General features: G+C 41.3%; 1 protein-coding gene across 2 annotated transcripts in view; it reads right to left on the reverse strand.

Moving 5' to 3' along the window:
- Window positions 1-777: 777 nt before the first annotated feature.
- The window catches only part of LOC128702282 (carboxypeptidase B), a 130,402-nt gene continuing 119,152 nt past the window's right edge, over window positions 778-12,027 (reverse strand). For both annotated transcript variants that reach the window (XM_070091667.1, XM_070091666.1), the window contains exon 9: window positions 778-3,313. In XM_070091667.1, coding sequence (XP_069947768.1) covers window positions 3,138-3,313 — 176 coding nt within the window. In that variant the 3' untranslated portion in view covers window positions 778-3,137. The remainder of the gene's footprint in view (window positions 3,314-12,027) is intronic.

A 12,027-nucleotide genomic window follows, 5' to 3' on the forward strand; every position in this document is an offset into this window, starting at 1 on the left:
CTCCAATACAGTCTCCAACAACTTAGCCCTCCATGTTTCTGGTCCATGTGGCTCTAGGTTTTCCCAGTCAATCTCTTTATGATTGAAATCCCCCATTATAAGCAATTTTGTCCTACCCATATGACCCTCCTGGACACTTCAGCTAGTGTATCCACCATTGCCGTATTGCGCACATCATACTCTTCTCTTGTCCTCCTGCTGTTAAGTGGTGGGTTATACATCACTGCTATCATCACCTTTGGACCCCCAGTCTGAAGTGTTCCTACAATGAAGTCGTCTGTTTCCCTTCTTTCCATTCCTCTCATCTCCTCAAAAACTCCACTGGTTTTTGATGAGCAATGCTACTCATATATATATATATATATATATATATATATATATATATATATATATATATATATATATATATATATATATATATATATATATATATATATATATATATATATATATATATATATATATATATATATATATATATATATATATATATATATATATATATATATATATATAGATATATATATAGATAGATAGATGGGGTTCACCTGTGGTGTAAATTGTGGGACCCATAGCCTCGGAGAAGTGGATAAAAAGACTTAAAGGAAGAATATTTGGATTTCTTCCTGAAGCCGTTTGAATATATATATATATATATATATATATATATATATATATATATATATATATATATATATATATATATATATATATATATATATATATATATATATATATATATTTGTCCAAGGTCAACAGGATATTTACAAACAAGGATGATCTTTGGAATTTTTTTCTCACACTGTAGTACATGCATTAAGAGGAGCCTTGTAATTGGTTTCTTTTTAATGACATTACGAATTTTCGTTTCACATTATTTAAAAGAGGAATGTAGTTGCTCACACAACGTGTACCTCAAACTCCATTACCTAACCAGCTTTATTATAGATTTCAGTGCCAAGAAATCGGTGCTTTTTATGAAGCTTGATCGCGACCTGAGCAACCATTCACCAGGCGACTTGGAACGACCCAGTTAACATCAAAATGGCTCGGCCGTCCTCGAATCAATCACAAAAATTCCAGCAGCCAGCTCTGTAAACAAGTTCTTCGCCGATATAGCCAATTCATCTCAGGAAACCGTTGAAGGTTTTTGCAGGTTAATCCCAAGAACATGGAACCAAGACGACTCCACCGCTCTGCATTTACCCACCTTGCCAAGTACTGCCCTTTGAAGGAAAAGAAATACTTATCTAATTGTGACATTGAAGGACACTCATAAAGACTGCACAAATAACAAAAAAAATGGCACAATACCGTGACTGGAACGATACACAAATAACCCGCACATAGAAGAGAGGAGCTTACGACAACGTTTCGGTCCGACTTGGACCATTTACAAAGTAACCTCTACCTCGACAGAAATGTCTCAAGTGTAAGAGTGTTCATTACACTCTTACAGAGAAGTGCTCTTACAGGAAGGAAATCATTACTAAGGAGAACCTCGAGAACATCAGAAACGCAATTCCGCTAAGTCCCCGACTTTAGTTAAATAACTGCACTTCAAGTTGTCGCTCAAGAAATTCTCTAAGTTACCCAACAATGTACTTCGGCTGCCAGATTCATTCCAAACACTCCCATACAGCGTTTTTACCAAAATCATGTACTGCATGATGCATGAACACGTGAAGAACGTCGTTATCCCTGGAATATTCAGCTCAACATTCAATGAACGCTTCCAGGAGAGCTGTTCAGTATGAGATCCTCATCAACACCACAGTCGGGATCTTGAAGAATTTCTGCTTGACAGGTAACTGGTTCTTTCCGGTTGTGGTCCAAAGTGATTCTGGCAGTCTTACTCGTGATTACAGGACTTGCTAATATATATCAAACTTATACTGCAGCAACTCTTCTGTTTATGCTCCTTTATTACGCATGCAACTCTCATGAACAGTAATGTGCACTTGCTGACTGACGAGTAATAGTGCTTATTGCGATGGTTGGAAACGTGACTTCGATTGCTGAAAATGAAAAGGGGGAATTAGTCTTCAATCAATTAAGATATCATGTAGTTTTGAGCATCATGAACTGTGCTTCAAGCTCGTAAGTCATTCTTCTGAAACGAAGTTTGCTTTGGACACCACAGAAGTCTTCCACAGCATTGCAGATAGGCACACTCTTGGACAACATTCACTAGTTTCGATTGGGTGCTTGGATTAACACCTCGGTCATCAGATAAATATTCAAGATCTTCAAGAATTCGCATGAGATCCTACTCATGCGAATGTCATTTTTCAAAATTGTGAGGTAGCTATCCTTAGTGATTTTTTTCAGTCGATTGTCACTAATTATATTTGGGAGTGTCTCGACGGAATCCATTTACCTTCTGGAAGAGCGTGCATATGCAACATGTCCTGCTGTATGAAAACTTGGAATAGCTTCGGTGACAGCATACATACGGAGCTCTAAGTCACCAATACTCTGCACGAATGAAGTACATCAGCATATTAACATGAAGTAAATAGCTGAGCCACAACCACGTATGATTTTCGTCTGACAGAACCTCAGCTAGATCATCCACTATCTGTGTGAGTTGAGTAACCATTGTTTCTTTCAATACAATATCAGTAGCACATTCAGCATTAATAACCATCTCATCAGCTCTCACGTTTTTGATGATCGAGACGATTGGTTCATTCAGGCAGCAAGAGATCTCTTGTACCAGCGAAGTGAGAGCCACTAAAGTGAATTAAAACTTACTTGCAAGCAAGATGATTTTTGACTCCAGCTTCTCTGAGATCACCAACATTTGGAAAACAGATTTTCACATTTTAATTACAATCATCATTCCATTCATTTGCTATCACTTGCAGCTAATTCTATCAATTAATTTATTTCAACTTTATTAACATCACAAAGAGGAAGACTGACTTTCACTGAATAATTTAACATTTGCATTTCAGAGTAAAGACAGTTGATAGTACAATGATAGTATTGGGCTTAATATATTTCTGAGGGAGGAGAAGACATAAAGATTGTATAAATTTGTTCTATAGTTGTGCATCAACTCCATCAGATAGTACATTGAATGTTGTACATCTTTGTTAACAAAAATGTCATTCAGGGATGTACTTCAAAAACTATATAGCGTTTATGCCAGCTATAATGCCAGCCCAGGTTTCCTCAGCTGTGGGAAGTATCTGTTCTGGCGGAAGAAGATAGCCATAATCTCCCTCGTCTCGTAGTTCGATGCCGTAGGAGTACTGGACCTTGGCACTGTCGTAGACCCAGTCGGCACTGCTTCCCGCCGCCAAATCTGTCACACATACATGAAAAGTTTTTAACTCTTCCATTTTATGTTGAATTTTTAATTTACAGTCATAAACTAACATGTGTGATATTCATTTGCTTGGGTTTAAAAATAGTTTACATGTGTGGAACTGAAACAGTATGTGCCGTATACCTAATACATTCAGAATGTAGGAGTATACATTGTCGATAGTATATGCCGACAGGGTATACGTACTAAATGACACTTACAGTGGATACCTTCACTAATGACAATAATGTAAACCTTTACTAAACACATTTCACCCACATAATTGATGGTCTTATTAAATAAACCACGAAAGAGGGACCTTTGAATTCCTGCCTGAATGTCTTTCTTTTTTCCTTACTCTAAATTCTCCTTTTTTATTTCGTTCATAACATAAGAGGGTCTCATGATTGTCTTTATATTTTCAACGCTGGTGTATGATAACTAAGTTATAACTCATGTTATTATTGGCATGTGAAAGTGCCCCATGACCGTTGATGTAGAAGATAAGATAAGATAAGATAAGATAAGATTTCGTTCGGATTTTTAACCCCGGAGGGTTAGCCACCCAGGATAACCCAAGAAAGTCAGTGCGTCATCGAGGACTGTCTAACTTATTTCCATTGGGGTCCTTAATCTTGTCCCCCAGGATGCGACCCACACCAGTCGACTAACACCCAGGTACCTATTTGCTGCTAGGTGAACAGGACAATAGGTGTAAGGAAACGTGTCGGAATTTCCACCCGCCGGGAATCGAACCCGGGCCCTCCGTGTGTGAAGCGGGAGCTTTAGCCACCAGACCACCGAAGAGTCCAGGACTGAGTACGGTAACTTTCCGTAACCTTCCCGCTGCTGATCCTTCATCGACAGCGGAGAATGATACTGATGGTTGTATGAATATCAGTCAATTTTATCTGTCAAATAATGTGAAAATTTTATTCCAGTTAAGTATTATTTGACTGATGCATGTTATTGACAGGATAGTACACCTTAATTAAGTTTATGTGCAGGCAAATTTGTCAATATATAAAATTAGTGAAAAAAAGGGAATATTTTGAAACCATACCTCATCTAAATGGTTTTAAATTATCATTCCTGGTATATTTTCCAGACAGCAAAGTTCGCATTGTTATTGAGCTACAAATATGCCAGTTATAATAAACTGATATGGATATCTATTCTTCTGTGATCGCCATCATATTAACGCTGACACATTCCAAATGAACGACACAATGCAAGTTTAAAGTGTGCAGGCGCAAAATTGGAATTTAATGCCCAATGTTACAAATCTTGGAATCATTGGATTAATTACTGGTAAAAAATTCTCTAATAAACATCAAACCTTCAAGTTAATAAGCTTCATTATAAGAAAACTAGACATTACTTTGAGCTGTGTAAATTTTAGTTTACCATTTTTATTTAAAAAAAAATGGCTTCCGTATAATAACTACAGAACCGAGTGTCTTTTCAGGTATATATATTAATTGGAAATATTTTTGTATTCAACTTGGGCTCAGGCGCTAATCTCCAAATTTTCACAGAAAAATAAAATCAATGTTTTTTTGTGCGTTGAATACCAAAATTTTAAATAGATAAGAACTGCAAATGGAACTTTGAGAACGTTGGAAACTTCGTATGTTCATCGCATTTTAAATGTTATAAGTTTAATGAACCTTTACTATAATTCTGTAGGAGTTTATGCTAGACCGGTTATATTGTCAACTACAGAATGACTTAAATAAATAACAAAAAGGCACAATACCGTGACTGGAACGATACACAAATAACCCGCACATAAAAGACAGAAGCTTACGACGACGTTTCGGTCCGACTTGGACCATTGACAAAGTCACACTAACAGAGGAGGAGCAGGACGGCTATATATAGGCAGGAAGAGGTGGAGGTAGTAGTAGTGGTAGTAGTAGTGGTGGTAGTAGTACAAGAATTGTATATAATACCGACAGGATGAAATGACACATGCACAACACCCGGGCATCCCCACCGTAGACGTTTCGCCATCCAGCCAGCCACTGGATGGCGAAACGTCCACAACCAAGACAACCAGACGCCTGAATGCGCAAATTCATTCTTCCAAACTACAAAACAAACTTCAACGTCTCATCTCAGCTAGCCCTTGGTCTAAATTCTCCCTCACTGACTGTGTTACTAATCTGTCTTCTGTCTCACTCTCTCAGTATGAGCTTGAACTTCTTGGTTTTGGTCTTTCCTTTGCCACTTCGCCTACTCCTCGCGCTGGTATTTCCCTGATTAGCTCTTTTGATTCCTTTCGTCAATCTCGCTTCCGTAATCTTCCTGACTTGTCCACTTTTCGTGGTGCTCTCCTTCCTGCTCTTGTTAGTCTGTTTTCCAAGAATCACCACCTTCCACGCCGTTACCAACTTGCCCTTTCTTCTCTTAAATCTAACACTAACATTGTCATACTATCTTCTGACAAAGGTAATTCGGTAGTTATCCTTGATCGCGAGGATTACCTCCGTAAAGCTGATGTCTTGCTCTCTGACTCACGCACCTACACTCCTCTCGTTTCCAACCCTCTTGATCGCATCAAGAGAACTTTCAACAAAAAACTAAGGACTCTCTCCGACCTCTGTCCTCCTGACTTTGACCTTGTTCAACGGTTTCGTGTCATCTGTCCCTCTCCTCCCTATTTCTATGGCCTTCCCAAAACTCATAAACCTGATATTCCTCTTCGTCCTATCATATCCTCTAGAGGTTCTGTCTCTTATTCTCTTGCTTCTTGGCTGGCCAAAACCCTCACTCCCTTTCTTGGTACTTTTTCTCCTGCCCACCTCCGTCACTCTCAAGACTTCATTGAACGGGTTCGCTCTCTCCCAACCTGTAAGATGCTTAGTCTTGACGTTGAGTCCCTCTTCACCAATGTCCCTCTTGATGATGTCCTTGATTTCCTTAGAGAGAAGGCCCATGAAGGGTTTCTTCATCTCCCTATCCCCACTGATGTCTTTCTTGATCTGATCCGCCTCTGTGTGGACTCTAACTCCTTTTCCTTCCAAGGGAAATATTATTCCCAAACCTTCGGTGTCGCTATGGGCTCTCCTCTCTCTCCTGTCCTTGCTAATCTTTACATGGAATACTTCGAGACTGTTCTTCTTCCTACCCTCGATGTGCAACCTTCACTCTGGCTCCGCTATGTGGATGACATCTTTGCTCTGTGGCCTCATGACTCCAGTCTCTTCCAACCTTTTCTTGAAGCTCTTAACAATCTTGCCCCTTCCATTAAGTTTAAAGCTGAATGGGAATCTAATTCCTTACTTCCTTTCCTTGATGTCCATGTCCACCGCTCAGATACAGGTTTTTCCTTTTCCGTTTACCGTAAACCTATGCACAGTGGCATGTACATTCACTACTTTTCCTATCATGCTTCCCCTGTCAAGAAAAGTGTTCTTATCTCCCTCTTTCTCCGTGCCCTCCGCATCTGTGATCCTCAGTTCCTTCCAGCAGAAATTTCCACTCTTTATAATTCGTTCTCCCGTCTTGGCTACCCTTCCCATTTCATAGACTCTGCCCTCTCACGTGCTAAACGCAATTTCTTCTCTCCCAAACTCTCTACTCATGGGAACTCTTCTATCCTCTGCCTTCCCTACATTTCCGGTCTTTCTAATCTCAACAATTCTCTCCGTCCCTTAGACATCAAGCTTACCTTCCGCCAGACTAACACTCTTCGCACTAATCTCGTTCATACCTCTCCTCCCTCTACAGATGTTCCTGGTGTCTACTCTATTTCTTGCTCTTCCTGTCCTCTTCAATACTTTGGAGAAACTGGTCGATCTCTTTCTGACAGACTTAGAGAGCACAAAAATAGTGTTAGGCTTGCCGACACTAACAATGCTCTTTTCTGTCACGTCAGAGATCATAGCCATCCTATTGACTGGTCTTCTGCTAAAACTGTCTTCCCTACTTCCAACTCGAACAGTCGCCGTCTAGTTGAATCCTCTCTAATACACAACTTTCCTTGTATGAACCTTAGCCCTGGCTTCGTCTCTGTAGATGCCTTCCTCTCCCACTACATTGTAAAATGCTCCAAACTTCAGAACACCCGTGACTTAACCTGAATCCTCATTTTTTCTTCTTCTTCTTCTTTTTCTTCTTCCTCTTCCCCTTTCCTCTCTCCTTTTCTCCTCTGGGTTGTCTTTCTCTCTCCTGTCTCGTGTTTCTGTTCCTTCTTTATTTTATTTCACCACTTCCCCTTTCACGCACCTCTGTGCGCTTGCTCTCCCTCTGTGGGTTTCTAGCTCTCTTGCAGTGCTCCCCTTCCTTTGTATTTGACTGGCTCGTCTTCCTTATTTCCCACTTCTAGCACTACCACTACTACTACCTCTTCTTCTTCTACTACATCTACTGATGAAATTAGACACATGTGCGGCGTCTGGTTGTCTTGGTTGTGGACGTTTCGCCATCCAGTGGCTGGCTGGATGGCGAAACGTCTACGGTGGGGATGCCCGGGTGTTGTGCATGTGTCATTTCATCCTGTCGGTATTATATACAATTCTTGTACTACTACCACCACTACTACTACCACTACTACTACCTCCACCTCTTCCTGCCTATATATAGCCGTCCTGCTCCTCCTCTGTTAGTGTGACTTTGTCAATGGTCCAAGTCGGACCGAAACGTCGTCGTAAGCTTCTGTCTTTTATGTGCGGGTTATTTGTGTACAGAATGACTTATGTGATCGGCTTCAAATTTTTACCTTGGTCAACTATAACATGGAGAAAGTTCATGGAACATTAGGCAGTTGCAGGTGTCCTCTGCTCGATTTTATTTAGACCATTCCACGCAATATCTTCAGAAAGACTCTTCTGATCGGCTTTAAAATGTCAATATTCGTGAATCCAATTTATAAGAAGGTTGGTGCTGAAACATCATGTTTCTATACCAATTCTGTTCCTCTCAGTGTTTCATATGTCTTTATTATGTAGTCTCCAACTCTCCTGTTCTCCAGTATACTAAGGTTAAGTTCACTTAACCTCTTCTCGAAGGATATACCCCTTCACTCTGGGACTAGTCTTGTTGCAAACCTCTGCACTTTCTATAATTTCTAGGATTACGTGATCAGGTGTGGGTTCTATATTGGTACTACATACTCCAATATGGGCCTGATATACACTGTGTACAGAGTCTTGAATAATACCTTAACCAGGTGATGAAACGCTATTCTTAGGTTCGCCAGGCGCCCATATGCTGAAGCAGGTATTTGGTTATTGTGCGTCTCAAGAGATGTGCTCACTATTATACTAACCCCAAGATCCTTTTCCCTGAGTGAGGTTTTCAGTCTTTGGCCAATACTCTATCTGTAGTCTTCTTTGACCTTTCCCAATCTTCATGACTTGACACTTGGTGGAGTTAAACTACAGGAGCCAATTGTTGGACCAGGCTTGCAGCTTGTCCAGATCCCTTTGTAGTCCTTTTCTATCCTCGTCCACTAGAGTTCTCCACATTAGCTTCACTTCGTCTGCAATAGGGGCACCTCTGAACCTATCCATTCCATCATGTCATTCACTTATACCAGAAGCAATACCAGCACCACTCGTCACATGCGCTCACCTGACACCTCGTCACGTCTACCTGGAGTCTACCTTGAGAGTATTCCGGGGATCAACGCCCCCGCGGTCCGGTCCACGACCAGGCCTCCTGGTGGATCAGGGCCTGATGAACCAGGCTGTTACTGCTGGTCGCACGTAGTCCCCAGCCCAGCTGATCCGGCACCGACTTTAAGTATCTGTCCAGCTCCATCTTGAAGGCAGCCAGGGCTTTATTGGTAATTCCCCTTAGGCATGGTGGGAGGCTGTTGAACAGTCTTGGGCCTTGGAAACTTAATGTGTTTTCTCTTAGTGTACCAATGACGCCCTTACTTTTCATTGAGGATAAGTTTCACCGCCTTTCCAGTCTTTTGCCATCACTTGTTTCTTTCCTATCAGATATTCCCCTGATCCATTGCAGTGCTTTTTCTGTTATTCCTTGCTGCTCCTCTAGCTTGTATACTAACCTCTTGTGCAGATTGTGTTAAATACCATCTTACAGTCCAAGAAAATACAATCTACCCAGCCCTCTCAGTCTTACTTCCATTACCTTGTAGTAAAACTCTAGAGATGCAGGATTTCCCTTCCCTCAAACCCTGCTGGTTATCGTGTATAAGTTCATTCCTTTCTAGGTGTCCCAACACTCTTCTGATAATCATCTCCACGACTTTGCATATTACACATGTCAATGAGACTGCTCTGCCTGTCTCCTTTCTTGAAAATTATGACTACATTTACTATTTTCTACACCTCAGGTAATTTCCCTGTTACGATAGGTGTGTCGAAGACTGTTGTTAGTGGCACACAAAGTGCTTCTACTCCCTCTCTCAGCACCCATGGAGAGATGCTGTCCAGTCCCACTGCCTTGGAGTATCTAGTTGGTTTCGCAGTCTCTTAACCTTGTCGGTTGTGTGTGATGTGTCCAGGAATTGTTAGTGTACCCTGCCATCCCGATTAGCTGGAAGCTTTTCTGTCTTCACTGGAAATACCTCCCTAAGTCTCTCTTGTTGAGCTCCTTACATACTTCTTGATTGTTTCTAGTGATCTCCCACCTTCCTTCCTCAACCTGATTACCTGGTCCTTGACTGCTATTTTCCTCCTGAGTTAGCTGTACAATAGCTTTTGATCAGATTTGGTTCTTGATGCTGTGTCATCTTGTATTGCCGCTGGGCCTCCCTCCTCATCCATGCATATTCGTTTCTGGCTCTTCATCTCTTCATATTTTTCTGGGTCCTTTAAGTTCTATACCTTTTCCATGCTTTAGCCCGCCTAGCTCTGGGATCTGTGTACGTTCGGTGAACCGAGGACTCATTATAGTCTTCCCATTGTTTCTGTTGCCCCTGGGTATGCATTTGATTGCTTCCCAGCACTTTGTGGTTACGTATTCCTTATTTTCGTTTACTGTCTTTCCCTTCAGTTCATTTCCTCATTGCGCCTCATGCAGGAATTTCTCATGTCTATGAAGTTCACTCTTTTGTAGATTGGCTTCTCCCGTCCTCCTCGTGTTGCTTTACTCTCCACTGTTAATTCTACAATGTATTCGAAGCTCCAAGGAGCGTGTTCTATGTGATATCCCTTATCTCTTAATTACATTAGGTAAATACGAGGTGCAGCCTTGCTGGTTCATCCCCTCCTCTCTCTCTCTCTCTCTCTCTCTCTCTCTCTCTCTCTCTCTCTCCGGTAGTGTCCATAATGTGTTGGTGCAGGTTTTCCTATACTACCTCAATCGTCTTAGCCCTCCACATTTCTGGTTCCCCATGTGGCTCCTGGTGTTCCCAATGAATCTTCTTTTGATTGAAATCACCCACAATAAGTAATTTTGTCCTCCCCATATGGGCGTTTCTGGCCATCTCAGCTAGTGAGTCCACTCTACCATTATTCTATTGATACTCTTGTCTTGGCTCCTGCTATTCTGTGGTGGGTTGTATATTACTGCAATCACCACCTTGGAACTCCTAGTTTGAAGTGTTCCTACTAAGTAGTCTCTTGCATCCCTTTTGTGCATTCCTTCAAACTCTTCAATATTTCATTGATTTTTGATGAGCAGTGCAACTCCTCCATCTTTACTCAGGATCTAATATACAGATGGAAAGATCACATCTTTTATCTTCCCATGAACTTTGTTTCCATGAGTGCTATGATGCCTTGGGATGCCTTCATGGTTCTTCTGTGCCAGTCCCCGCACTTATTTGTTATGTCAAATTCATTGACGTACTTTCCAATACTGTATCCTGGGGGATTAGTGGAAACTGCGTGAGTGGGAGACCTTGTAGGATACTATGGGAGCCTACTTGGAAGGTGGAGTTTGTTATAGGGGAGGTGGAGCTGTGAGTGTGAAGCATAGGTTATTTTGGGTTAATTTGTTTGCATTGGGGGAATCAGGGTTGAGGGTGCTTTATAGGTGGTTCCGAGGGTGGTTGTGTTTGCTGGTCCTTCCTAGTTTGGGCTACTCTATCTTCATACTCATCTCTCTTTCCAGCCCTTTGTGTCTTTGTATCCTTTCTCTCAGTTTCAGTCATTCTTCTACTGTTCAGTCATGGTTGAGGTACACCCCCATGTAGTTTGATGATTCTTCAGCCTTGGTTTCTGCTGCATGATCCTGTTTCACTCCATTTCTGACTTGAAAAATCAATGTGACTGGACGATTTTTTTTCTCCTTGAGTATCCTCCTATTCTCTGAAAATTTATCATCTTGGTGTCGTTCTCTCCTGTGTCAGGGTATACTACAAATTCTAACCATACAATAGAGTGGAAAAGTAATGTGAAGGACCTGGGAGTGATAATGTCAGAGGATCTCACCTTCAAAGACCACAACAATGTAGCTACCTCATCCGCAAGGAAAATGACAGGATGGATAATGAGAACCTTCAAAACTAGGGACGCCAAGCCCATGATGATTCTCTTCAAATCGCTTGTGCTCTCTAGGCTGGAATACTGCTGTACATTAACGGGTCCCTTCAAGGCTGGCGACATTGCAGACCTGGAGAGTGTACTAAGAACTTTCATGGCACACATAAGTGCGATAAGGCACCTAAACTACTGGGAACGGTTGAAGGTCCTTGATCTGTATTCTCTCGAACACAGGCAAGAGAGATAGATACATGATAATATACACTTGGAAGGTCCTGGAGGGATTGGTACCAAACTTGCACATGA

The sequence above is a fragment of the Cherax quadricarinatus genome, chromosome 36 (genome assembly GCF_038502225.1).
Source record: "Cherax quadricarinatus isolate ZL_2023a chromosome 36, ASM3850222v1, whole genome shotgun sequence".
NCBI lineage: Eukaryota > Metazoa > Arthropoda > Malacostraca > Decapoda > Parastacidae > Cherax > Cherax quadricarinatus.